Source organism: Oncorhynchus mykiss, chromosome 12 (genome assembly GCF_013265735.2).
Source record: "Oncorhynchus mykiss isolate Arlee chromosome 12, USDA_OmykA_1.1, whole genome shotgun sequence".
Lineage (NCBI taxonomy): Eukaryota > Metazoa > Chordata > Actinopteri > Salmoniformes > Salmonidae > Oncorhynchus > Oncorhynchus mykiss.
The window spans coordinates 69,166,155-69,191,701 of NC_048576.1; the positions used below are offsets into that span (position 1 = coordinate 69,166,155).

Here is a 25,547-nt window from a genome sequence, read left to right on the forward strand (position 1 = left end):
AGTAGTGAGCTGCATTTTGTATGATTTCACCCACAATGCAGTGCGAAATCACTCCCCACCTTTGGAATATACTATTATTCCCAGATAAGGGGAGAACATATTTTCTATTTACGTTATCTTATGATTTCAGACAATATTGCTCTCTCTTACTTTCGCTCTCTCTACCAATTAGTACTTTAATGCTAACACTTCACATGAAAAATATTATATGTGTGTCATATTCCGTTTATTTCACAAAAGAATCGCTGTATATCTCATTTTGGATTCTCCTGTAGCTTTAATGGTACGGCCCTGTCCGTCCCTCGACTCTTCCTTTTTCTATTGCAGTAGCAGCCATGAGGTAAGCCAACCGACTTTGTGCGAGTCCAAATTCGCATATTTTTTATAAAATAAACATGAATTGCCCATTAAACGTTTACTAAGGTTGTCCCAGCATTTTTACGCGACACTAGCGTCAAAGTCCCTTAACAAATTTCATATTGGAAAAGCTACATTTCATTTAAATGTGCCACACGATGTTCCGAGCCAGGGAGGCCATGTTGTCGACCAAGATTTCTGAGACGAGGCATTCAGGCCTAACGTTAAACCCCTTTGCTATCATAGCTGACTAGATTATGATCGTTTAAAACACGTCTGATTCCCATATAGTTGGTATCAACGATATCCATGTTACATATAATCTGAGTGTTGACATTTGGTCTACCACATTTTGTTAGCATTTGCCAGCTAACATTACCTACACCTACTTGGACACTGGTCTCCCGATTTTGACTGATGTTCCCCGGTGCTTTGTATTAGCGAACTGGTTACTTGTGTCTTGTAAGATTCAGTGTCAACCATGTCACTTTCTAAGAACCGTAACCGTGTGGATGATATTTAGCTATACGACTATAGTAGTTAACGTTACTAGCCCGACGTCGAGTAACGTTAGCCCAGTTGCAGCCAAGGTAACTCTTAGTCATCTAACTAGCTCTAATGGCTAACAATGAACCCGGAGTTATATAGGATAAAGGATAATATGATGATTCTGAGAATGGTTTCGCAAACTGCTCAAATTTGTGATTAGCCCCTGTTCACACTACAAACATTTAAGTTATGTTGTTAACAACATAGTTATGCGTTACACACAATGTAATGCGTTAGCTAACTCTTAATTTCTAACCCAGCATGCTCAGGCTTCAAAAGAGGCTTGCCTCCAGCGTCCTGCGCTGTGGCAAGAAGAAGGTATGGCTGGACCCAAACGAGACCAATGAGATTGCTAACGCCAACTCCCGTAAGGATTCAGCCAATTTGTGTTTTGCACATTATTCTGGTACTATGTGATGAAGTTAATGTAGCCTGTGCATAATCTACCCAGTAGTTGACTAAATATTGATAATTTTTTTTGCTGTAAATTCACCTGCTTTGTCTAACCCATATTTTCTGTCCCCCCTCAGGCCAGCAGATCCGTAAACTGGTAAAGGATGGTCTTATCATCCGCAAGCCTGTCACGGTGCACTCTCGCGCCCGCTGCCGCAAGAACACGCTGGCGCGTCGCAAGGGAAGGCACACAGGAATCGGTGAGTGAATGCTGTGGTAGCTATATCGACTAGTGATGTTTTTATTTACGTAACTGATTTGTACTGAAAACAGGATTGTGAATTATGGGGTGTATTAATCTCAGGCCTAACACCATCCTTTCCTCTGCTCACCCTACCAGGTAAGAGAAAGGGTACAGCCAACGCCCGTATGCCAGAGAAGCTGTCTTGGATGCGTCGCATGAGAATCCTGCGTCGTCTTCTCCGTCGCTACAGGGAGTCCCATAAGATTGACAGGCACATGTAAGTTCTCCACATCCACCCTCGAGTATACAGATTCACAAGGTATATAGCAACTCCTATTGTGTCCATTTCAAGGATGTCTCTTGCACATGGATTATGTTGAACTAGCTAACTCTACTAGCCTAGGCTGAACTTGCTAGCGATAATGGCTAACAATCAACCCAGAGTTATAATGGTAAACATGTTTCCTGAGAATGGTTTTGCAAACTTTGTTGAAATTTGATGTCATGTTTCTCTTGGCTATCTGATTAACCCCTGTTCAAATTCCTATTTGATGTAGGAAGGAATTTCAAATGTAGTTCATTAATTGCTAAATTATTCATTTTGTTTGTATTTAATTGTTTAAAGCGTATATTGTTGGTATTCTAGATTAATTTGCTCATCTTGTTTTGCCCCTTCCCCACAGGTACCACAGTCTCTACCTTAAGGTGAAGGGTAATGTGTTCAAGAACAAGCGTATCCTCATGGAGCACATCCACAAGCTGAAGGCAGACAAGGCCCGCAAGAAGCTTCTGTGGTAAGTCTAAAACCAAAACTACAACTCCCATCTGCCTTAGACTTTTCTATGTGCAATGTTTTGTATTAGTGGAGAAGGAACTGAGCTGATGAGCACTTGAAAGCAGATCTTTTATATGGGAGTGTTTATATTATATATATATTGTTTTCAGCCAAAAGATAAGTTCGTGTTTGACCACTTTTCTCTCTGCAGTGACCAGGCTGAGGCCCGTCGTTCCAAGACAAAGGAGGCCCGTAAGCGCAGAGAGGAGCGCCTGGCAGCAAAGAAAGAGGAGATCATCAAGACCCTGTCAAAGGAGGAGGAGACCACCAAGAAGTAAACAGCTTCTTGTCCCTGGCATGCACCTCCTGCCCTTCCCTCTGTCAAGTGATGACAATAAAAAGTGTATGAAAGACAACCCTGAGTCCACTCTTACTTGATCACACCTGTGATGTACACTACCTGACATGGTTTCATGGGTTTATCAATTGTGTGGGCAGTTCTGAACTGTCATTGGATTACTTATATTTACAAGGATATAACCTGTCCTACACAATGACATTGTGTGATTGATCTCACTGTTTTTCCTCAGTCCAGACTTTTCAAAAAGCGTGTAGGAAATTGACAGGACAAGCCTTACATGACATTACATTTGCTGTATGACGAGCTAAGAATCTTGGTTTTTTTATTAACTTGTGAGTCCACATTGAGCAATGAGGACAGTTGGTAGAACTGTCTCGTCACAAGGTGTTAGAATGTGATAAGTGTTGGTGATATTCAAGTGGTTTGGATATGCGGGGTGCGGTTGTATGTGGTACCCTTTATTGTCCGACTGACAGTATCCCTACCCTTTTAAAATACATTATTAGTCACATACACGTGGTTAGCAGATGTTAATGCGACTAAGGCAATGCTTGAGTCTAGTTTCAACAGTACAGCAATATCTAAAAATTCCACAACTACCTAATACAAACATCTAAGTAAAGGAATGGAATAAGAATGTACTTTTCAGCTGTACAATAGCTGACTCATCTAAAGCCAATGGTGAAATTGTTTATTTGAAATTATCAAACATTTGCAAGTACAAAATTAAAAGCTGTATGACTTGTGCACTTTCAATCCTTTTAGTGGGGTTTCCTCTGGAATAAGCTATCATTACATCGACCCTGGTAGGACTACCTGTTGTACAAAACAGATCCTGTAGAATCATTGCTATGATCTCGTGGTCACTGTGGCACCTACTTTGCAACACTAGTCACTAATATGACTCCCATTGTGTTATGGGATTTTTATAATGACTAAATGAGGTATACTGCACTATAACTGTCAAGAATTCTACCCTGTCTTGTATTAATGTTTGTTCATTAGGAAGGGGTTATATGGCATGTACCTAGGAAGAAAGGAATGTATGTGGAGATGAGGACAGGGTTATGGTGTCTGGGGGAGCCTGGAACTGTCAGCTGAGGGGTTATAAACTGTGGTTAGACTGAGAAAATCCATGTTGGTATGTATGTATGTGCGTAGTTTAGGATGGTATAAGGAATGTATTTGTGAAAACTTGAGAGCTCTCGCAAATAAATTGGAAGCCTGCCTCCTTGACCCGTTATTTAAAGACCTGGCACCTGAAAATTGGAGTTTAAAAAAACAGGCCGATATATCTAAGGTTGACAGAGACGGTGACGGAATCTCACGAACATTGCTTTTCCCAGCCTACAAACAAGGTCAGTAAAACTTTATTTGGGGAATTGATGATCGGGCTACATTTGGAGAAATATGTTTAATGACTCCTGTGTGGTTTGGGCATTGAATTTTAAAAATCCATGGTCATTCTGATCTGGTGACCTGTTTTTAGGATTTTGTGTAGAGAACCCTGATATAGGTAGTGTCCTATGCAATTGGAAGACAGGAATTGGATTTAGAAGCCACCTAGGAAGGGAAAAGTCCTCTGCGACTTAGGTCCGAAACGACTTAGGTTATCTGCACTACCAATTTAAACTAATTAATATTGAGATCTAAGGTGGAACCTGATCAAGAGTATATTAGTGGGTCAATTAAGAGATGAGATATAGGGGGCTATTATAAATGAATGGAAACTATTTGTGAACCTAGGGAAACTAACGGAAAGGAGGTATATACGTAGATTGTGAAAATATACCGTAGGACAAAATTATAGTAAGAATATCAGCAAGGGAAAGGTTCATTAACAAGTCAAGAGTCATAAGGAACGATAATTCGCTCACGTGTGGGACCTAATAACTTATCAAGAGTCACAATAGTAACTATTCCTAAATTCTGATAGAAGAGAGCGAGATTAATGAGGTTGGTTTATCGAACAGTTCGATAAACCAAACCCCAATTTATCACAAATGTTGGACAACATCAATCAACATCTCTCAATTTGCAAATACATTCATAAAAAACCTACAATGTGGTTTTCTGGATTTTTTTCTGTCATAGTTGAAGTGTACCTATGATGAAAATTACAGGCCTCTCTCATCTTTTTAAGTGGGAGAACTTCCACAATTGGTGGCTGACTAAATACTTTTTTGCCCCACTGTATGCTGATTTAGATGAACAATTATATTTTAAAGGTCAGCCTTACGCCGCAATTTTAGATTTGATTCTTGTAGCAGACTCATGCAGAGTGACTTACAGTTAGTGCATATGTCACCTATGATTATATTTAGTCATTTTCCCTACTTAGGCGCTTTAATATGTATTAATTTAGTGTGCTGGGTTTTGGTTTGCTTATGTGACTTCCTTTGAATTGTTTAATCCCATTTGAACATTTGTTTCATGTGAATGAGTGTTAATTAGGGACCTAATGGGTATGGGGGGTTAATGAGCTGCCCCTGCACAAAGGAAGCCCTCAAAATACATGTTTCGCACCTGAATGTGCTGAATGAAGACCAGTGAAAGATCTGTTCAATGTAATGTCTAGTTGCCAAAATTTTAACGAACATGAAAGTGGTTTGGAGAGAGAAATCCTGTGGAGGTGGTTGAGCAACACTGGACTGTTACTGGCGCAGAGATGTCTGGAAAGGTAGGGGGTAAGGATGGAGTAGAGTGGGAACCGTTGGAGGTAGAGTAGTGAGAGTAAAGGTTAAGAAGAGGAAGCATGAGGAGTCTTTGGAGTTCTTGTCGGAGGAGAGTTGCGATGAGGCATTTTCAGTTCGCAGTGTTGTACTGAGATAAGTGGAGTTCATGGTGTTGGTGAAATTTAAGGACGAGGATGGGGTCACTGCGGTGAGTCTGATCAAGTTGACCAGGGGATTTGGAGAGAAAAGTAGGAGAGGTTGATTCTGCTAAAGTTCTTCGTATGAGAAGGCTCACAAACTCAAGCAGGTATGTAAACGTGTGGTTGATAGTGGCATGCCGGATCAAACTGGAAGGGAGTTATTATAGAAGTTTAAGAAATTGTTAACATGAAAGAAATAAAGGACCACTTGAAGGAAGGCTCACTTATTGAGGCAAAATGCCTCCAGATGGATTAAAGAAATACTAATTACTAATTTAATGTATATAAACTTCTGACCCACTGGGAATGTGATTAAAGAAATAAAAGCTTAAATAAATCATTCTCTCTGCTATTATTCTGACATTTCACATTCTTAAAATAAAGTGGTGATCATAGCTGACCTAGGACAGGGAATTAAATGTCAGGAATTGTGAAAAACTGAGTTTAAATGTATTTGGCTAAGGTGTATGTAAACTTCTGACTTCAACTGTATATAGTGCTGTTAAGTGTAGCGTCTGGATCACCAGCTCAGACATCTTTTAAAAAGCTAGATATAATCCAGGCCCAAGCCCAAAGAGTATGTTGTGAAGCACAAATGTTTGCCGCGAGGGCAGGGGCCCCCGCAATCCAAACTCTCTTAGGCCCCCCAAAAGGCTCAAGCTGGCCCCTGTGATGTTACTGATGAAGCTTTCTTCACCCTCTCCAGAAGTGGCCTGCTATGACAAGACTGCTGAGGCAACGACTACTGCATCAGAACACCACGATGCTGACGCGACCAACGCTCCAATGCCAAACAGCTATGGACTCTAGTGGTGTGAGTGTGCCCCGGCCTGTCCTTCTGTTTTGTTTTACTTTTATCATCTAACCTCCTTTTTTAATAATAAGAATGGTACTAAAGAACCGTAAACACTGTGTGGTATTGGGATTAAGAGAAAAATAGTTTTTGACTTACTTTGGCGAGACAACCACATCATAGTAAGTACATTTTTCTCAAAGTAGTTATCAGCAAAGTCTGTTCTAGTAGAAAAAGTGCAAGTGTTATTCCAACATTTGTGCACAAAGACCGCAGAAGCTGAAGTAGGGTGCTCTATCCTTCCTACTAAACTCTCCTCCCGTAGTCACAAAGTAGTAATTTGTGTGCAAGGCATATGGGACCAAATACTAAAGTTTTGAGTACTTTAATACACTAGAAGTGAATTTGTCCAAATGACTTCAAATGGGGGACTAGGTGCATAGTGTTTAAAACAGATAGTAATGCAAATATCTTCAAAAGGTGACTACTGTCGCCTCATATGAAACATTTCATCTAAAATGCTGGTATATAGAGCCAAATTGAAAATGTTAACTGTCCAAATGCATTTGCTTGGCTAAGCTATTCACAAACATCACATCCACTTTGTGGCTCACTTATCTACCCAGCGACTTCTCAAATGCTACTATTTTAGATGTTATTTTTTTGTCAGCACCCTTACTTCCCACGGCTATGCCCCCTGATACAAATTTTTGGGGCTCGTGAAAGGCCTATTATCATTGTCATATCATCTCCGTTGATCGTGCTGATGGAAGACCAGGTAAAGTAGGTGATGCAGTTTGGGGTGAACAATAACACTGACATACTGGACGGTCGTTGTCAGTTTGTTTGACAGACCAAAGCGTGGATCCTCAACGACAAGTGGAGGAACATGCCGGCATCTGAAGTCTACAAGAAAAGACTGTTCGTAATTGCAGTGGATGAGGTCCATGTAGCCTATAAATAAATGATAAGTATTAGAGGTCGACCGATTAATCGGACTGGCCGATTAATTAGGGCCCATTTCAAGTTTTCATAACAATCGGAAATCGGTATTTTTGGGTGCCGATTTCCGATTTATTTATTTATTTGTACATTTTTGTACATTTTTTTATACCTTTATTTAACTAGGCAGGTCAGTTAAGAACACATTCTTATTTTCAATGACGGCCTAGGAAAGGTGGGTTAACTGCGTTGTTCAGGGGCAGAACGACAGATTTTCACCTTGTCAGCTCAGGGGTCCCAATCTTGCAACCGTACAGTTAACTAGTCCAACGCTCTAACCATTGCACTCCACCAGGAGCCTGCCTGTTACGTGAATGTAGTAGAAGCCAAGGTAAATTGCTAGCTAGCATTAAACTTATCTTATAAAAAACAATCAATCATAATCACTAGTTATAACTACTAATCCAGTTTAGCAGGCAATATTAACCAGGTGAAATTGTGTCATTTCTCTTGCGTTCATTGCCAGGGTATATGCAACAGTTTGGGCTGCCTGGCTCCATTGCGAACTAATTTGCCAGAATTGTGCGTAATTATGACATAACATTGAAGGTTGTGCAATGTAATAAGAATATTAAGACTTAGGGATGCCACCTGTTAGATAAAATACCGAAACGGTTCCATATTTCACTGAAATAATAAAAGTTTTGTTTTCGAAATGATAGTTTCCGGATTCGACCATATTAATGACCAAAGGCCCGTATTTCTGTTAGAATTAAGTCTGATTTGATAGAGCAGTCTGACTGAGCAGCAGCAGGCCCGTAATCATTCATTCAAACAGCACTTTCGTGCGTTTTGCCTGCAGATCTTCGCAAGCACAGCGCTGTTTATGACTTCAAGCCTATCAGTCTAATGGCTGGTGTAACCAATGTGAAATGGCTAGCTAGTTAGCTGGTTGTGCGCTTATACCGTTTCAAATGTCAATTGCTTTTAGATTTGGAGTAGTTATTCCCCTTGCGCTGCAAGGGCCGCGGCTTTTGTGGAGCGATGGGTAACGCTGCTTCGAGTGTGGCTGTTGTCGATGTGTTCCTGGTTCAAGCCCAGGTAGGGGCAAGGAGGGGACGGAAGCTATACTGTTACACTGGCAATACTATAGTGCCTATAAGAACATCCAATAGTCAAAGGTATATGAAATACAAATGGTATAGAGAGAAATATTCCTATAAATACTATATTAACTACAACCTAAAGTCTCTTACCTTGGAATATTGAAGTCTCATGTTAAAAGGAACCACCAACTTTCATATGTTCTCATGTTCTGAGCAAGGAACTTAAACGTTAGCTTTTTTACATGGCACATATTTTACATGGCACACATTTTACATGGCACACATTTTTACATGGCAAATATTGCATATTGGCACATATTACTTTCTTCTCCAACACTTCGTTTTTTCATTATTTAAACCAAATTGAACATGTTTCATTATTTATTTGAGGCTAAATTGATTTTATTTATGTATTATTTTAAGTTAAAATTCATTGTGTTCATTCAGTATTGTTGTAATTGTCATTATTACAAATAAATAAATGTTTTTAAAAAAAGTAAAAATCTGCCGATTAATCAGTATCGGCTTTTTTGGCCCTCCAATAATCGGTATCGATGTTGAAAAATCATAATCGGTCGACCTCTAATAAGTATGGCTGTGAAGGATGGCTAATGAAATGTCTAGGCTATTGTTATATCAAGGAAGATAGGGTTAGAAACCTTGCATATACACGTCTCATTTGCTATGGAACTAAAATAGTTAGCATTACTAACGTCAGTCATTAGACATCAAGATTCTTTATCTGGTTTGTTTTATGCCTAATCAGGGGAGAGGGTTGAAAAGGAAAGCCAGCATTTAGAGAGCTTCAAAAGGCTTGGAGAGCTACGGTCTCAACCAAGAAGGTTGAGTGAATTTGTCACTACTCAAATTGCATAAAAAGTTATTGTTAACTTCCTGTCCTCTCCCTCGTTGGTCATTATAGTTTATTTGAATAGCTTAATATCTATTGAACTATTACTAAATATCTTTGCTGTGACTGCTTCCTGCTAAACTATCTGAAACCACACAACTCTGTTTTGATACTCAATAAAATAAAACTACTGTTCTTTTAGGGAGATCCATTATGTGTACACAATGTTCCCCTAAAAATATAATAATCCTGCTTTTGCTGTGTTTTCCAGGTACACCGGTGTTGGTAGTGATCTTGACTCCAGACGCCTGTTAACAAAGATCCTGAATATGGCGAGGGCAACTCAAGTAGCTGTCAGTCCAAACATTAGGCTTGGACTGCGGCAGGTTCCTGCCAATGCCCTGAACTGCCTTGATTTATTTACTGTCATTCACTCGAGGTACTAGGAAAGGTGTTTGCTTATCTAAAAGCTGAGCTTGGGCAAATCCCTTGGGTTGACAAAGATCCTGAACATGAAGCTGAACACCTACTTATTGAGATGTATCATAGTAAAACTCTACCAAAGAACAAGACAAGAGTGGTGTCTTCTCTTAATGGGGATGGGAACTATAGAGTTGTTGTGGCAACAACATCCCTGGGAATGGGTTTGGATTTCCGTAACATTTCGCATGTTGTGATGTATGGCCCACCAGGGGATTTAGAGGATATACAGGGCATTCGGACAGTATTCGGACCACTTTACTTTTTCCACATTTCGTTACGTTACAGCCTTATTCTAAAATTGATAAAATATTTTTTTCCTCATCAATTTACACACAATACCCCACAATGATAAAGCAAAAACAGGGTTTGTAGAAATATTTGCAAATGTATTAAAAATAAAAAACTGAAATATTACATTTGCATAAATATTCAGACCCTTTACTCAGTACTTTATTGAAGCCCCTTTGGCAGTGATTACAGCCTCAAGTCTTCTTGTTACAAACTTGGCACACCTGTATTTGGGGTGTTTCTCCCATTATTCTCTGCAGATCCTCTCAAGCTCTGTTAGGTTGGATGGAGAGTTGCTGCACAGCAATTTTCAGGTCTCTCCAGAGATGTTGCCGATTGGGTTCAAGTCCGGGCTCTGGCTGGGCACTCTCGGACATTCAGAGACTTGTCCCGGAGCCACTCCTGCCTTGTCTTGGCTGTGTGCTTAGGGTTGGAAGGTGAATGTGGTGGAATTATTGTAATCAAAAGGAGAGACTTTTAGATTTCTTCAAAACAATCAAACTTTATTACTTAATTACTGCAGTAATGGAGCTGGTCAGTAATCACCCCCTGGAGGTGACCATTGAGAACTCAATGAGCTGGTTTGAGCAACATAATTTTATAGCAAAGTCCATGACACACAACAGATGTATGGAATGGGTCACAAGGTTAAAAATTGCATGAAAGATACTAGAAAATCACAGCAGACAGTATCTGGTGTTAAAACAGTTCTAATTGTGTAGAGACCAGTGTCTGGCCCCCCAACTCCATACTGGAGCCATCTCACCCTGGTACCGTATGAAATCTGTGAATGTATTGTAATGTTTTTAAAATTGTATGAACTGCCTTAATGTTGCTGGAACCCAGGAAGAGTAGTGGGGATGTGCTTGCTGGGGATCCATAATCAATCCAAATACAATACTTTCTGTCGCAAATGTAGTCAAATTCTCAGCATAAGGAATCAGTGATATTTGATCCCAGGCATTTAATAAAAAGTTGTTTGATACGTGATCTCCTACGTCTCCCTTAAAATATAGTGGGGCAAAAAAGTATTTAGTCAGCCACCAATTGTGCAAGTTCTCCCACTTAAAAAGATGAGAGAGGCCTGTAATTTTCATCATAGGTACACTTCAACTGTGACAGAAAAAATGAGGAAAAAAAATCCAGAAAATAACATTGTAGGATTTTTAATGAATTTATTTGCAAATTATGATGCAAAATAAGTATTTGGTCAATAACCAAAGTTTTTCTCAATACTTTGTTATATACCCTTTGTTGGCAATGACAGAGGTCAAACGTTTTCTGTAAGTCTTCACGAGGTTTTCACACACTGTTGCTGATATTTTGGCCCATTCCTCCATGCAGATCTCCTCTAGAGCAGTGATGTTTTGGGGCTGTTGCTGGGCAACACGGACTTTCAACTCCCTCCAAAGATTTTCTATGGGGTTGAGATCTGGAGACTGGCTAGGCCACTCCAGGACCTTGAAATGCTTCTTACGAAGCCACTCCTTCGTTGCCCGGGCGGTGTGTTTGGGATCATTGTCATGCTGAAAGACCCAGCCACGTTTCATCTTCAATGCCCTTGCTGATGGAAGGAGGTTTTCACTCAAAATCTCACGATACATGGCCCCATTCATTCTTTCCTTTACACGGATCAGTCGTCCTGTTCCCTTTGCAGAAAAACAGCCCCAAAGCATGATGTTTCCACCTCCATGCTTCACAGTAGGTATGGTGTTCTTTGGATGCAACTCAGCATTCTTTGTCCTCCAAACACGACGAGTTGAGTTTTTACCAAAAAGTTATATTTTGGTTTCATCTGACCATATGACATTCTCCCAATCTTCTTCTGGATCATCCAAATGCTCTCTAGCAAACTTCAGACGGGCCTGGACATGTACTGGCTTAAGCAGGGGGACACGTCTGGCACTGCAGGATTTAAGTCCCTGGCGGAGTAGTGTGTTACTGATGGTAGGCTTTGTTACTTTGGTCCCAGCTCTCTGCAGGTCATTCACTAGGTCCCCCCGTGTGGCTCTGGGATTTTTGCTCACCGTTCTTGTGATCATCATCAACCCCACAGGGTGAGATCTTGCATGGAGCCCCAGATCGAGGGAGATTATCAGTGGTCTTGTATGTCTTCCATTTTCTAATAATGGCTCCCATGGTTGATTTCTTCAAACCAAGCTGCTTACCTATTACAGATTCAGTCTTCCCAGCCTGGTGCAGGTCTACAATTTTGTTTCTGGTGTCCTTTGACAGCTCTTTGGTCTTGGCCATAGTGGAGTTTGGAGTTTGACTGTTTGAGGTTGTGGACAGGTGTCTTTTATACTGATAACAAGTTCAAACAGGTGCCATTAATACAGGTAACGAGTGGCGGACAGAGGAGCCTCATAAAGAAGAAGTTACAGGTCCGTGAGAGCCAGAAATCTTGCTTGTTTGTAGGTGACCAAATACTTATTTTCCACCATAATTTAAAAATCATACAATGTGATTTTCTTTTCTCATTTTGTCTGTCATAGTTGAAGTGTACCTATGATGAAAATTACAGGCCTCTCATCTTTTTAAGTGGGTGAACTTGCACAATTGGTGGCTGACTAAATACTTTTTTGCCCCACTGTACATACTGTTAAATCGTTAAAATCGACATTCATTGACTAGGAAACAGATCTTGCACTTTTTTAATAAAAACAGATTGTTCTCATGCAACGTATTTCAATTATTTTACTACATCACATTAATCCCGCAATGATAATTAGTTTGATGGATACCCTAGGCTTTGTAGGATGTTATAAATTACGTTGAGATTCCATCTTAATTCGCTCTAACTTTATTGAAAAAGGTTTATTCAATAACTCTAGCAACTCCTCTCATACTGGGAAGACCCTATAGTCTGGGCTCCGTGAGGCGCAGGATGGACCTACTATCTGAGAGCCAGGGCTTCACTTCATCCAGGGGCAGGTAGGAACTGCAAAGCAGAAATATCCTCTACTGAAATTAGTGAAACACTCTATACATGATTGTGATGGCCACTCCCTGCTCTGTCTCCTGGGATTTGCTGCGGTTACTCCCCGCAGGAGATTGGCGGGCGTAGTAGGTGAGGTGGGTGGAGCTGGGAGGGTCGTCAGTGCTGATGGGGCACACCTCTGAAAGCTCAGCTGTGTCATAAAGCCACTGTGTCGTTATTCCCCATTCAGCTAGAGATTCCTCTCTCCATGCATACCTTTGGTTGTTTCATTGTGGCTATGGCAGTTGACACCTCATTTACTGACCTTCATGCCTCATCGGATTATTGTTGTGAGTGTTTACTTTATCAGTGAAATAAATACCTTTTGTTATTCCTTTACTCAGCGTGTGGTTTCCCATTTTTTGTTACAATCTTGAGCCAGGTTGTAACAATTAGTTATTAACATCATTATGCTCCCTATGAATAGCTGCTGTTCAATGAACTCTCAGGTTCAACATCTTTGACTCCTCTTCATTCATAAATCATATTTATTTTATTTCACCTTTATTTAACCAGGTAGGCCAGTTGAGAACAAGTTCTCATTTACAACTTCAATCTGGCCAATATAAAGCAAAGCAGTGAAACAAAAACAACACAGAGATACACATGGGATAAACAAACGTACAGTCAATAACAATGAAAAATCTGTATACAGTGTGTGCAAATTAAGTAAAGAGGTAAGGCAATAAATAGGCCATAGTGGCGAAGTAATTACAAATTAGCAATTAACACTGGAGCGATAGATGTGCAGATAAGGATGTGCAAGTAGAAATACTGGTGTGCAAAAGAGCATAACATTTTAAAAAAAATATGGGATGAGGTAGGTAGTTGGTTGGATGGGCTATTTACAGATGGGCTGTGTACAGCTGCAGCGATCGGTAAGCTGCTCTGACAGCTGATACTTAAAGTTAGTGAGGGAGATATAAGTCTCCAACTTCAGTGATTTAATAGCTACAATGCTATCATTGTCCTATGGATTGCTAGACTGAACGGATTAAGCCCACCCATCCTCCCCCACCAACCTCCCTACTTTCATTTCTGTCTCAAGTAACTAAACCTTTAGTTGGTATCATATATCTTGGAAATACGTAAAGTATGTTTCGTATGGCTCTGAGGCCAGGCTGGTTCTCTGGCAGTGACCTTGCAATCCAGGCCAGTCTCATAAAGCAGACACAGGCAGGGAGAGAGATAAGATGGAGCAGCTCTGGTCTGGTTTGAGTCACTCCAGGCTGCTCTACTAAGGCCAGTTCAGACCAGTTCAGCTCAGACCAGGGTCTACTATAACAGGTGTACTCTCTGCCAGCTCTCACAGCACACCCACACCCACTTACACTTATCAGGTGCTATGGGGAGAAGGTGGGTGGCACTGCCTGTGTGCATTTATGTGTGCGTGCCTGTGTGTGTTTGTGAATGCACCGGAGGAGGCATATAGGATTATCAGCATTGTGTATGGATGATAATGAGTATGGATTGCATGATTATGAGTGTGATTGGCAGGTGGTTGTATTGTATTATTTCTTACATTGTTAGCATAGAAAATCTTAAGTGTTATTACATACAGCCGGGAAGAACTATTGGACATAAGAGCGACGTCAACTTACCAACATTACGACCAGGAATACGACTTTCCCGAAGCGGATCTGTTGTTTGGACCACCACCCAGGAAATTGGATCTAATTCCAGTGGCCGACACAAAACAACGTCGCCACAGAAGAAGTAGACGGAGCGGCCTCTTGGTCAGAATTCGAAGGCGTGCACACCACCCACCGCTGCTGAGTATAATACTTGCCAATATCCAGTCTCTAGACAACAGGGTAGACAAAATTAAGACAAAGGTTGCCTTCCAGAGAGATATCAGATATTGTAACATTCTCTGCTTCACGGAAACATGTCTCTCTTGGGATATGTTGTTGGAGTCAGTACAGCCACCAGGTTTCTTCAAGCATCGCGCCAACAGAAATACACATCTCTCTGGGAAGAAGAAGGGTGGGGGTGTATGCTTCATGATTAACGACTCATGCTGTAATCATAACACCATACAGGAACTCAAGTCCTTTTATTCACCTGACCTAGAATTCCTTACAATCAAATGCCGACCGTACTATCGCCCAAGAGAAATCTCGTCTGTTATTGTCACAGACGTGTATATCCCCCCTCAAGCAGATACCACGACAGCCCTCAAGGAACTTCACTGGAAACCATATATCCTGAGGCTGCCTTTATTGTAGCCGGGGATTTTAACAAAACAAATTTGAGAACAAGGCTACCTAAATTCTATCAGTATATTGATTCTAGCACTCTTGTGGAAAATACACTGGATCACTGCTACTCTAACTTTCGCGATGCATTCAAGGCCCTCCCTTCGGGCAAATCCAACCACGACTCCATTTTGCTTCTACCATCCTACAAGCAGAAACTCAAACAGGATGTACCTGTGACAAGAACCATTCAACTCTGGTCTGACCAATCGGAATCCATGCTTCAAGATTGTTTTGGTCACAAAACTGGGAAATGTTCTGGGCAGCCTCAGAGAATAGCATTGATTTATACGCTGATTCGGTGAGTGAGTTTATAAGGAAGTGCATTGGAGATGTTGTACCCACTGTGATGACTAAAACCTACCCTAACCAGAAAAGGTGGATAGATGACGGCATTCGCACAAAACTGAAAGTGTGAACCACCGTATTTAACCATGGAAAGTTGACTGGGAATATGTCAGAATATAAACAGTGTAGTTATTCCCTCCGCAAGGCAATCAAACAAGCGAAATGTCAGTATAGGGACAAAGTGGAGTCGTAATTCAGCAGCTCAGACACAAGAGTATTCACCCCATTGTCATTTTTCCTATTTTGTTTCTTTACAACCTGTATTTTAAATTGATATTCATTTGGATGTCATGTAATGGACATACATACACAAAACTGAGAAAAAAACAACAGAAAAGTGGTGTGTGCATATGTATTCCCTCCATTTGCTATGAAGCCCCTAAATAAGATCTGGTGCAACCAATTACCTTCAGAAGTCACATAATTAGTTAAAAAATGTCCACCTGTGTGCAATCTAAGTGTGACATGATCTGTCATGCTCTCAGTATATATATATACAGTGGGGCAAAAAAGTATTTAGTCAGCCACCAATTGTGCAAGTTCTCCCACTTAAAAAGATGAGAGAGGCCTGTAATTTTCATCATAGGTACACTTCAACTATGACAGACAAAATGAGAAAAAAAATCCAGAAAATCACATTGTAGGATTTTTTATGAATTTATTTGCAAATTATAGTGGAAAAAAAGTATTTGGTCACCTACAAACAAGCAAGATTTCTGGCTCTCACAGACCTGTAACTTCTTCTTTAAGAGGCTCCTCTGTCCCCCACTCGTTACCTGTATTAATGGCACCTGTTTGAACTTGTTATCAGTATAAAAGACACCTGTCCACAACCTCAAACAGTCACACTCCAAACTCCACTATGGCCAAGACCAAAGAGCTGTCAAATGACACCAGAAACAAAATTGTAGACCTGCACCAGGCTGGGAAGACTGAATCTGCAATAGGTAAGCAGCTTGGTTTGAAGAAATCAACTGTGGGAGCAATTATTAGGAAATGGAAGACATACAAGACCACTGATAATCTCCCTTGATCTGGGGCTCCACGCAAGATCTCACCCCGTGGGGTCAAAATGATCACAAGAACGGTGAGCAAAAATCCCAGAGCCACACGGGGGGACCTAGTGAATGACCTGCAGAGAGCTGGGACCAAAGTAACAAAGCCTACCATCAGTAACACACTACGCCGCCAGGGACTCAAATCCTACAGTGCCAGACGTGTCCCCCTGCTTAAGCCAGTACATGTCCAGGCCCGTCTGAAGTTTGCTAGAGAGCATTTGGATGATCCAGAAGAAGATTGGGAGAATGTCATATGGTCAGATGAAACCAAAATAGAACTTTTTGGTAAAAACTCAACTCGTCGTGTTTGGAGGACAAAGAATGCTGAGTTGCATCCAAAGAACACCATACCTACTGTGATGCATGGGGGTGGAAACATAATTCTTTGGGGCTGTTTTTCTGCAAAGGGACCAGGACGACTGATCCGTGTAAAGGAAAGAATGAATGGGGCCATGTATCGTGAGATTTTGAGTGAAAACCTCCTTCCATCAGCAAGGGCATTGAAGATGAAACGTGGCTGGGTCTTTCAGCATGACAATGATCCCAAACACACCGCCCGGGCAACGAAGGAGTGGCTTCGTAAGAAGCATTTCAAGGTCCTGGAGTGGCCTAGCCAGTCTCCAGATCTCAACCCCATAGAAAATCTTTGGAGGGAGTTGAAAGTCCGTGTTGCCCAGCAACAGCCCCAAAACATCACTGCTCTAGAGGAGATCTGCATGGAGGAATGGGCCAAAATACCAGCAACAGTGTGTGAAAACCTTGTGAAGACTTACAGAAAACGTTTGACCTCTGTCATTGCCAACAAAGGGTATATAACAAAGTATTGAGATAAACTTTTGTTATTGACCAAATAGTTATTTTCCACTATAATTTGCAAATAAATTAATAAAAAATCCTACAATGTGGTTTTCTGGATTTTTTTCCTAATTTTGTCTGTCATAGTTGAAGTGTACCTATGATGAAAATTACAGGCCTCTCTCATCTTTTTAAGTGGGAGAACTTAAATAATTGGTGGCTGACTAAATACTTTTTTGCCCCAAGGTATGTAGATATTCCATAAAAAAAAACACTACAATAGTCATTTACAACATTAACAATGTCTACACGGTATTTCTGATCAATTTTATATTATTTTAATGGACGAAAAAAATAATTATTTCAAAAGCAAGGACATTTTCAAGTGACCACAAACTTTTGTTTGGTTGTGTACATCCTCGATATCTCCATCTCTTCTTCATGTGAATGACGGGCCTTGTCTCGTGTCTGAAGGAAATCCTTCATGTCCGACTCGTTTAAAAAACATCTTTGTGGCCTCCTGGGTGGCGCAGTGGTCAAGGGCGCTGCAGCGCCAGCTGTGCCACCAGAGACCCTGGGTTCGCGCCCAGTCTCTGTCGTAATCGGCTGCGACCGGGAGGTCCGTGGGGCGACGCACAATTGGCCTAGCGTCGTTAGGGAGGGGAGAGTGTTTCCTCCGACACATTGGTGAGGCTGGCTTCCGGGTTGGATGAGCGCTGTGTTAAGAAGCAGTGCGGCTTGGTTGGGTTGTGTATCGGAGGACGCATGACTTTCAACCTTCGTCTCTCCCGAACCCGCATGGGAGTTGTAGCGATGAGACAAGATAGTAGCTACTAACATTTGGATACCACGAAATTGGGGAGAAAAAGAGGGTAAAATTCAACAAAAAAACTAAAACAAACAGAAAAACATATTTGTCCCGTACGAGGTGAGTAATCAGTGTCCTTATAGAAGCTCTTTTCGGTCATAAGAAATGTGGCAGAAACATTATGTACAAAATAATTTACAAATAACGCAAAAAAACACACACAATAGCACAACTGGTTAGGAGCCCTTAAAACATCTGCCATCTCCCCCGGCGCCATCACCAGAATTTCGACCAGAAATACAACTTTCTTGAATTAGATCCTTTGTTGATCAATGTGATTCCAATTATTCCAGAAGCTTCTCTAAGATGCCACCGGCAGAGAAGAGGCTTTCGGGAAGGGACTTTTCGTCCGACTCAGGTGTGCATACCATCCACCGTTTCCGAGTATATTACTCACTAATGTTCAGTCCCTGGAAAATGAAGTAGATGAGCTCAGGGTGAGGATCTCCTTCCAGAGAAACATCAGGGACTGCAACATACTCTGTTTCACAGAATCATGGCTCTCTCCAGATATACTGTCCCCGTCCATACAGCCAGCTGGGTTTTCAGTACATCGCTCAGACAGGAATAAAGAACTCTCCAGGAAAAATAAAGGTGGAGGTGTGTGTTTCATGATTAACTACAAATGGTGTGATTTTGGTAACATACAGGATCTCAAGTCCTTTCGTTCACCCGACCTAGAATATCTCATAATCAAATGCCGAACGCATTACCTGCCGGGATAATTTTCTTTAGTCATCATCACAGCCGTTTATGTTCCCCCTCAGGCTTAACCACAATGGTTCTCAAGGAACTACACTGGACTTTGTACAAACTAGAAACCGCATATCCCGAGGCCGCATTTATTGTAGCTGGGGACTTTAATTACTTTTATGAGGAAAACGCTACCAAAGTTTTATCAACACATTGCCTGCTCTACTCGCACATGGAAAACGCTCAATCATTGCTACTCTCCTTTCTGGGACGGCTACAAGGCCCCCACCCTCCCTTCGGCAAATCAGATCACGCCTGCTCCAGAAACTCAAGTATCCATGGTAAGGACTGTCCAACGTTGTTCTGACCAATCGGAGTCTATGGTTCAAGATTGGTTTGATCACGTGGACTGGGATATGTTCTGGGTTGCCTCTAAGAATAACACTGACACGGTGACTGAGTTAATCAGGAAGTGCATAGGGGATGTTGTTCCCACTGTGACGATTTAAACTGATCCAAACCAAAAACCGTGGATAGATGGCAGCATTCATGCAATACTGAAAGTGCAAACCACCACATTTAACCTCGGCAAGGTGACTGGGAATATGGTAGAGTACACACAGTCCAGTTGTGCTCTCAATAAGGCAATAAAACAGGGGAAATGTCAGAACAGAGGCAAAGTGCAGTTGCAAATCAACAGCTCAGACACGAGACGTATGCGGCAGGGACTCCAAACATTCACAGATTATAAAGGGAAAACCAGACACATCGCAGACACTGACGTCTGGCTCCCAGACAAGCTAAACACCTTGTTTGCATGCTTTGAAGAAAACATGGTGCCCCCGACGCGGGCCGCCGGAAGAAATGGCAGCAGTTGTGCTATTATGAGTTTTTTTTTCACGTTATTTGTAACTTATTTTGTACATAATGTTTCTGCAACCGTATTTTATGGCAAAAAAAGAGCTTCTGGAAATCAGGACAGCGATCACTCACCTCGGATTAGACAAATACTTTTTCTACAACAAAGATCACGCACAAGACATTCTCCAAACACTCCACAGGCCCAACATCCTCGTTATTTGCAAGAGGAAGCGACGCAGGTACAGGACAAAGAGCCGGGTGCCTGGTCAGGACCCGGAGAAGGCGACTGGGAAAGCTGCCGTTAACGTCAATACTACTCGCCAATGTGCAATCATTGGACAATAAATTAGACGAGGTACGATCACGAATATCCTACCAACGGGACATCAAAAACTGTAATATCCTATGTTTCACGGAATCGTGGTTGAATGTCGACATGGAGGGGGTTGTGCGTATATATATATATATATATATATACAGTGCCTTGCGAAAGTATTCGGCCCCCTTGAACTTTGCGACCTTTTGCCACATTTCAGGCTTCAAACATAAAGATATAAAACTGTATTTTTTTGTGAAGAATCAACAACAAGTGGGACACAATCATGAAGTGGAACGACATTTATTTGATATTTCAAACTTTTTTAACAAATCAAAAACTGAAAAATTGGGCGTGCAAAATTATTCAGCCCTTTTACTTTCAGTGCAGCAAACTGTCTCCAGAAGTTCAGTGAGGATCTCTGAATGATCCAATGTTGACCTAAATGACTAATGATGATAAATACAATCCACCTGTGTGTAATCAAGTCTCCGTATAAATGCACCTGCACTGTGATAGTCTCAGAGGTCCGTTAAAAGTGCAGAGAACATCATGAAGAACAAGGAACACACCAGGCAGGTCCGAGATACTGTTGTGAAGAAGTTTAAAGCCGGATTTGGATACAAAAAGATTTCCCAAGCTTTAAACATCCCAAGGAGCACTGTGCAAGCGATAATATTGAAATGGAAGGAGTATCAGACCATTGCAAATCTACCAAGACCTGGCCGTCCCTCTAAACTTTCAGCTCATGCAAGGAGAAGACTGATCAGAGATGCAGCCAAGAGGCCCATGATCACTCTGGATGAACTGCAGAGATCTACAGCTGAGGTGGGAGACTCTGTCGATAGGACAACAATCAGTCGTATATTGCACAAATCTGGCCTTTATGGAAGAGTGGCAAGAAGAAAGCCATTTCTTAAAGATATCCATTAAAAGTGTCGTTTAAAGTTTGCCACAAGCCACCTGGGAGACACACCAAACATGTGGAAGAAGGTGCTTTGGTCAGATGAAACCAAAATTGAACTTTTTGACAACAATGCAAAACGTTATGTTTGGCGTAAAAGCAACACAGCTGAACACACCATCCCCACTGTCAAACATGGTGGTGGCAGCATCATGGTTTGGGCCTGCTTTTCTTCAGCAGGGACAGGGAAGATGGTTAAAATTGATGGGAAGATGGATGGAGCCAAATACAGGACCATTCTGGAAGAAAACCTGATGGAGTCTGCAAAAGACCTGAGACTGGGACGGAGATTTGTCTTCCAACAAGACAATGATCCAAAACATAAAGCAAAATCTACAATGGAATGGTTCAAAAATAAACATATCCAGGTGTTAGAATGGCCAAGTCAAAGTCCAGACCTGAATCCAATCGAGAATCTGTGGAAAGAACTGAAAACTGCTGTTCACAAATGCTCTCCATCCAACCTCACTGAGCTCGAGCTGTTTTGCAAGGAGGAATGGGAAAAAAATTCAGTCTCTCGATGTGCAAAACTGATAGAGACATACCCCAAGCGACTTACAGCTGTAATCGCAGCAAAAGGTGGCGCTACAAAGTATTAACTTAAGGGGACTGAATAATTTTGCACGCCCAATTTTTCAGTTTTTGATTTGTTAAAAAAGTTTGAAATATCCAATAAATGTCGTTCCACTTCATGATTGTGTCCCACTTGTTGTTGATTCTTCACAAAAAAATACAGTTTTATATCTTTATGTTTGAAGCCTGAAATGTGGCAAAAGGTCGCAAAGTTCAAGGGGGCCGAATACTTTCGCAAGGCACTGTATATATATTTATATAACATATAAATATGTTGTGCATATTTGGAAACAACAGCTGGTGCACGAAATCTAAGGAAGTCTCTAGATTTTGCTCGCCTGAAGTAGAGTATATTGGGATAAACTGCAGGCCACACTACTTGCCTAGAGAGTTTTCAGCTATACTTTTCGTGGCTGTTTATTTACCACCACAGACAGATGCTGGCACTAAGACCACACTCAGTCAGCTGTATAAGGAAATAATCAAACAGGAAACCACTCACCCAGAGGCGACGCTCCTAGTGGCCCGAGACTTTAAAGCAGGGAAACTTAAATCAGTTCTACCAAAGGAAAAAAAAATCTAGATCACCTGTACTCCACACACAGAGACTAGACCAGAAGCCATGGATTACAGGCAACATTCGCACTGAGCTAAAGGGCAAAGCTGCCGCTTTCAAGGTGCGGGACTCTAACCCGGAAGCTTACAAGAAATCCTGCTATCACCTGCGACGAACCATCAAACAGGCAAAGCGTCAATACAGGGCTAAGATTGAATCATACTACACCGACTCCGACACTCGTCTTATGTGGCAGGGCTTGCAAACTATTACAGACTACAAAGGGAAGCACAGCAGCAAGCTGCCCAGTGACACGAGGCTACCAGACGAGCTAAATCACTTCTATGCTCGCTTCGAGGCAAGCAAAACTGAGGCATGCATGAGAGCATCAGCTGTTCCTTACGACTGTGTGATCACGCTCTCCATAGCCGACGTGAGAAAGATCTTTAAACAGGTAAACATACACAAGGCTGCGGGGCCAGACGGATTACCAGGAAGTGTGCTCCAGGTATGTTCTGACCAACTGGCAGGTGTCTTCACTGACATTTTCAACATGTCCATGATTGAGTCTGTAATACCAATATGTTTCAAGCAGACCACCATAGTCCCTGTGCACAAAGGCAATCTGCCTAAATGACTACAGACCCGTAGCACTCACATCCGTAGCCATGAAGTGCTTTGAAAGGTTGGTAATAGCTCACATCAACACCATTATCCCAGAAACCCTAGACCCACTCCAATTTGCATACTGCCCAAACAGATCCACAGATGATGCAATCTCTATTGCACTCCACACTTCCCTTTCCCACCTGGACAAAAGGAGCACCTACTTGAGAATGCTATTCATTGACTACAGCTCAGTATTCAACACCATAGTACCCTCAAAGCTCATCACTTAGCTAAGGATCCTGGGACTAAACACCTCCCTCTGCAACTGGATCCTGGACTTCCTGACGGGTCGCCACCCCAGGTGGTAAGGGTTGGTAGCAACACATCTGCCACGCTGATCCTCAACACTGGAGCTCCACAGGGGTGCGTGCTCAGTCCCCTCCTGTACTCCCTGTTCACCCACGACTGCATGGCCAGGCACGACTCCAACACCATCATTAAGTTTTCCGACGCACAACAGTGATAGGCCTGATCACAGACAACAACGAGACAGCCTATAGGGAAGAGGTCAGAGATCTGGCCGTGTTGTGCAAGAATAACAACCTATTCCTCAACGCGACCAAGACTAAGGAGATGATTGTGGACTACAGGAAAAGGAGGACCGAGCACGCCCCCATTCTCATCAACGGGGCTGTAGTGGAGCAGGTTGAGAGCTTCAAGTTCCTCGGTGCCCACATCAACAACAAACTAGAATGGTCCAAATACACCAAGACAGTCGTGAAGAGGGCACGACAAAGCCTATTCCCCCTCAGGAAACTAAAACGATTTGGAATGGGTCCTGAGATCCTCAAAAGGTTCTACAGCTGCAACATCGAGAGCATCCTGCCTGGTTGCATCACTGCCTGGTACGGCATTTGCTTGGCATATGACCGCAGTGCGCTACAGAGGGTAGTGCGTACGGCCCAGTACATCACTGGGGATAAGCTGCCTTCCATCCAAGACCTCTACACCAGGCGGTGTCAGAGGAAGGTCCTAAAAATTGTCAACGACCCCAGTCACCCCAGTCTGTTGAAGGATTTTTATCAATAATGACTAAATAATGTATACATTTGGCGTAGAGTTATAACTCAGAGTTATCTGTTGTCTGTTGATGAATATGTTGGTACATAGGCCAAGAGGAAGGGTCTACAGACAACTCGTGATCATAGGGAAACTAACAACAGGAAATATGTCTGGTCCCCAACCAGGGAGAGGAGAAACCGTTGGGCGTGCAGTAGATTTGTAACATATGGTAGCAGAAGATAAGCAATGTGTTGGAACTGAATTGAAAATAAGTTTTGACATGATCCAGGAGGAGGCGGGACATTTTCGTAAGACATGACGCAATGTGTGTTATATAAACTAATGTACATGGGATTATGTTCAGAGCTCTCGGAAATAAACACTATTGATTAATCTTGAGACTGATCTTTGTCTATTTTATGCAAATAAGAATCGTACAAATTCTTAGAAACGGACCAGGTGTTTTGTTTAATGAACATATAGGAATAAAATTCCTCTAACACAGTCATAGACTGTTCTCTCTACTACCGCATGGCAAGTGGTACCGGAGTGCCAAGTCTAGGACACAAAGGCTTCTCAACAGTTTTTACCCCCACTCCACAAGACTCCTGAACAGATGTCTACCCGGACTATTTGCATTGTGGGCCCCCCTGTCTCAGATCTTTACAGACAATTCCTTCGACCTCATAGCTTGGTTTTTGCTCTGACATGCACTGTCAACTGTGGGACCTCATATAGACAGGTGTGTGCCTTTCCAAATCATGTCCAATCAATTGAATTTACCACAGGTGGACTCCAATCAAATTGTAGAAACATCTCAAGGATGATCAATGGAAACAGGTTGCACCTGAGCTCAATTTCGAGTCTCATAGCAAAGGGTCTGAATTCTTATTTAATTAAGGTATTTCTGTTTTCAAAAACCTGTTTTCACTTTGTCATTATGGGGTATTGTGTGTAGATTGATGAGGAAAACATTTCATTTTATAAATTTTAGAATAACAAAGTAACAACATGTGGAAAAAGTCAAAGGGCCTGAATACTTCCAAATACACTGGATATACTGTATTGTAGTCGAGGCCTATCCTATTTAACTGTTGCTGTACATATACTATTCTGTCCTACGTGTTCTACAGATATACTACATGTTATATCCATATACAGTGCCTTGCAAAAGTATTCATCCCCCTTGGTGTTTTTCCTATTTTTTTGCATTACAACCTGTAATTTAAATAGATTTTATATTTGGATGTTGTGTAATGGTCACATACAAATAGTCCAACTTGCTGAGGTGAAATGAAAAATTAACTTTAGAAACCCCCCCCCCCCCCAAAAAAAGAATCTTAATTCCAGGTTGTAAGGCAACAAAATAGGAAAAATGCCAAGGGGGTGAATACTTTCGCAAGCCACTGTACTGTCCATAATGTCTATACATCCCATCATATACATATATATTTATACTCTGGACTCCGACATTGCTCATCCTAATATTTATATATTTCTTAATTCCATTCTTTTAGTTTTTAGATTTGTGTGTATTGTTAGATATTACAGCACTGTTGGAGCTCGGAACCTAAGCATTTCGTTGTACCC

The 25,547-nt window shown here is 41.6% G+C and overlaps 1 protein-coding gene and 1 long non-coding RNA gene across 3 annotated transcripts; both read left to right on the forward strand.

Moving 5' to 3' along the window:
• The first annotated feature begins 273 nt into the window (after positions 1–273).
• LOC110538147 (60S ribosomal protein L19) lies at positions 274–2,734 on the forward strand. Its single transcript, XM_021624778.2, has 6 exons — positions 274–340; positions 1,167–1,273; positions 1,437–1,559; positions 1,700–1,820; positions 2,227–2,337; positions 2,530–2,734. The coding sequence occupies exons 1-6, from the start codon at positions 336–338 to the stop codon at positions 2,654–2,656; spliced, it is 594 nt and encodes a 197-aa protein (XP_021480453.1). The 5' UTR covers positions 274–335; the 3' UTR covers positions 2,657–2,734.
• A 2,630-nt stretch (positions 2,735–5,364) lies between these two features.
• LOC110538148 lies at positions 5,365–9,815 on the forward strand. Of its 2 annotated transcripts, XR_002475702.2 has the most exons (3): positions 5,365–5,661; positions 6,261–6,368; positions 9,517–9,815. It is a non-coding gene; the product is annotated as an uncharacterized LOC110538148 (long non-coding RNA). The 2 variants fall into 2 exon arrangements; XR_005035121.1 differs by lacking the exons at positions 5,365–5,661; positions 6,261–6,368 and adding an exon at positions 7,619–7,680.
• Positions 9,816–25,547: the final 15,732 nt, after the last annotated feature.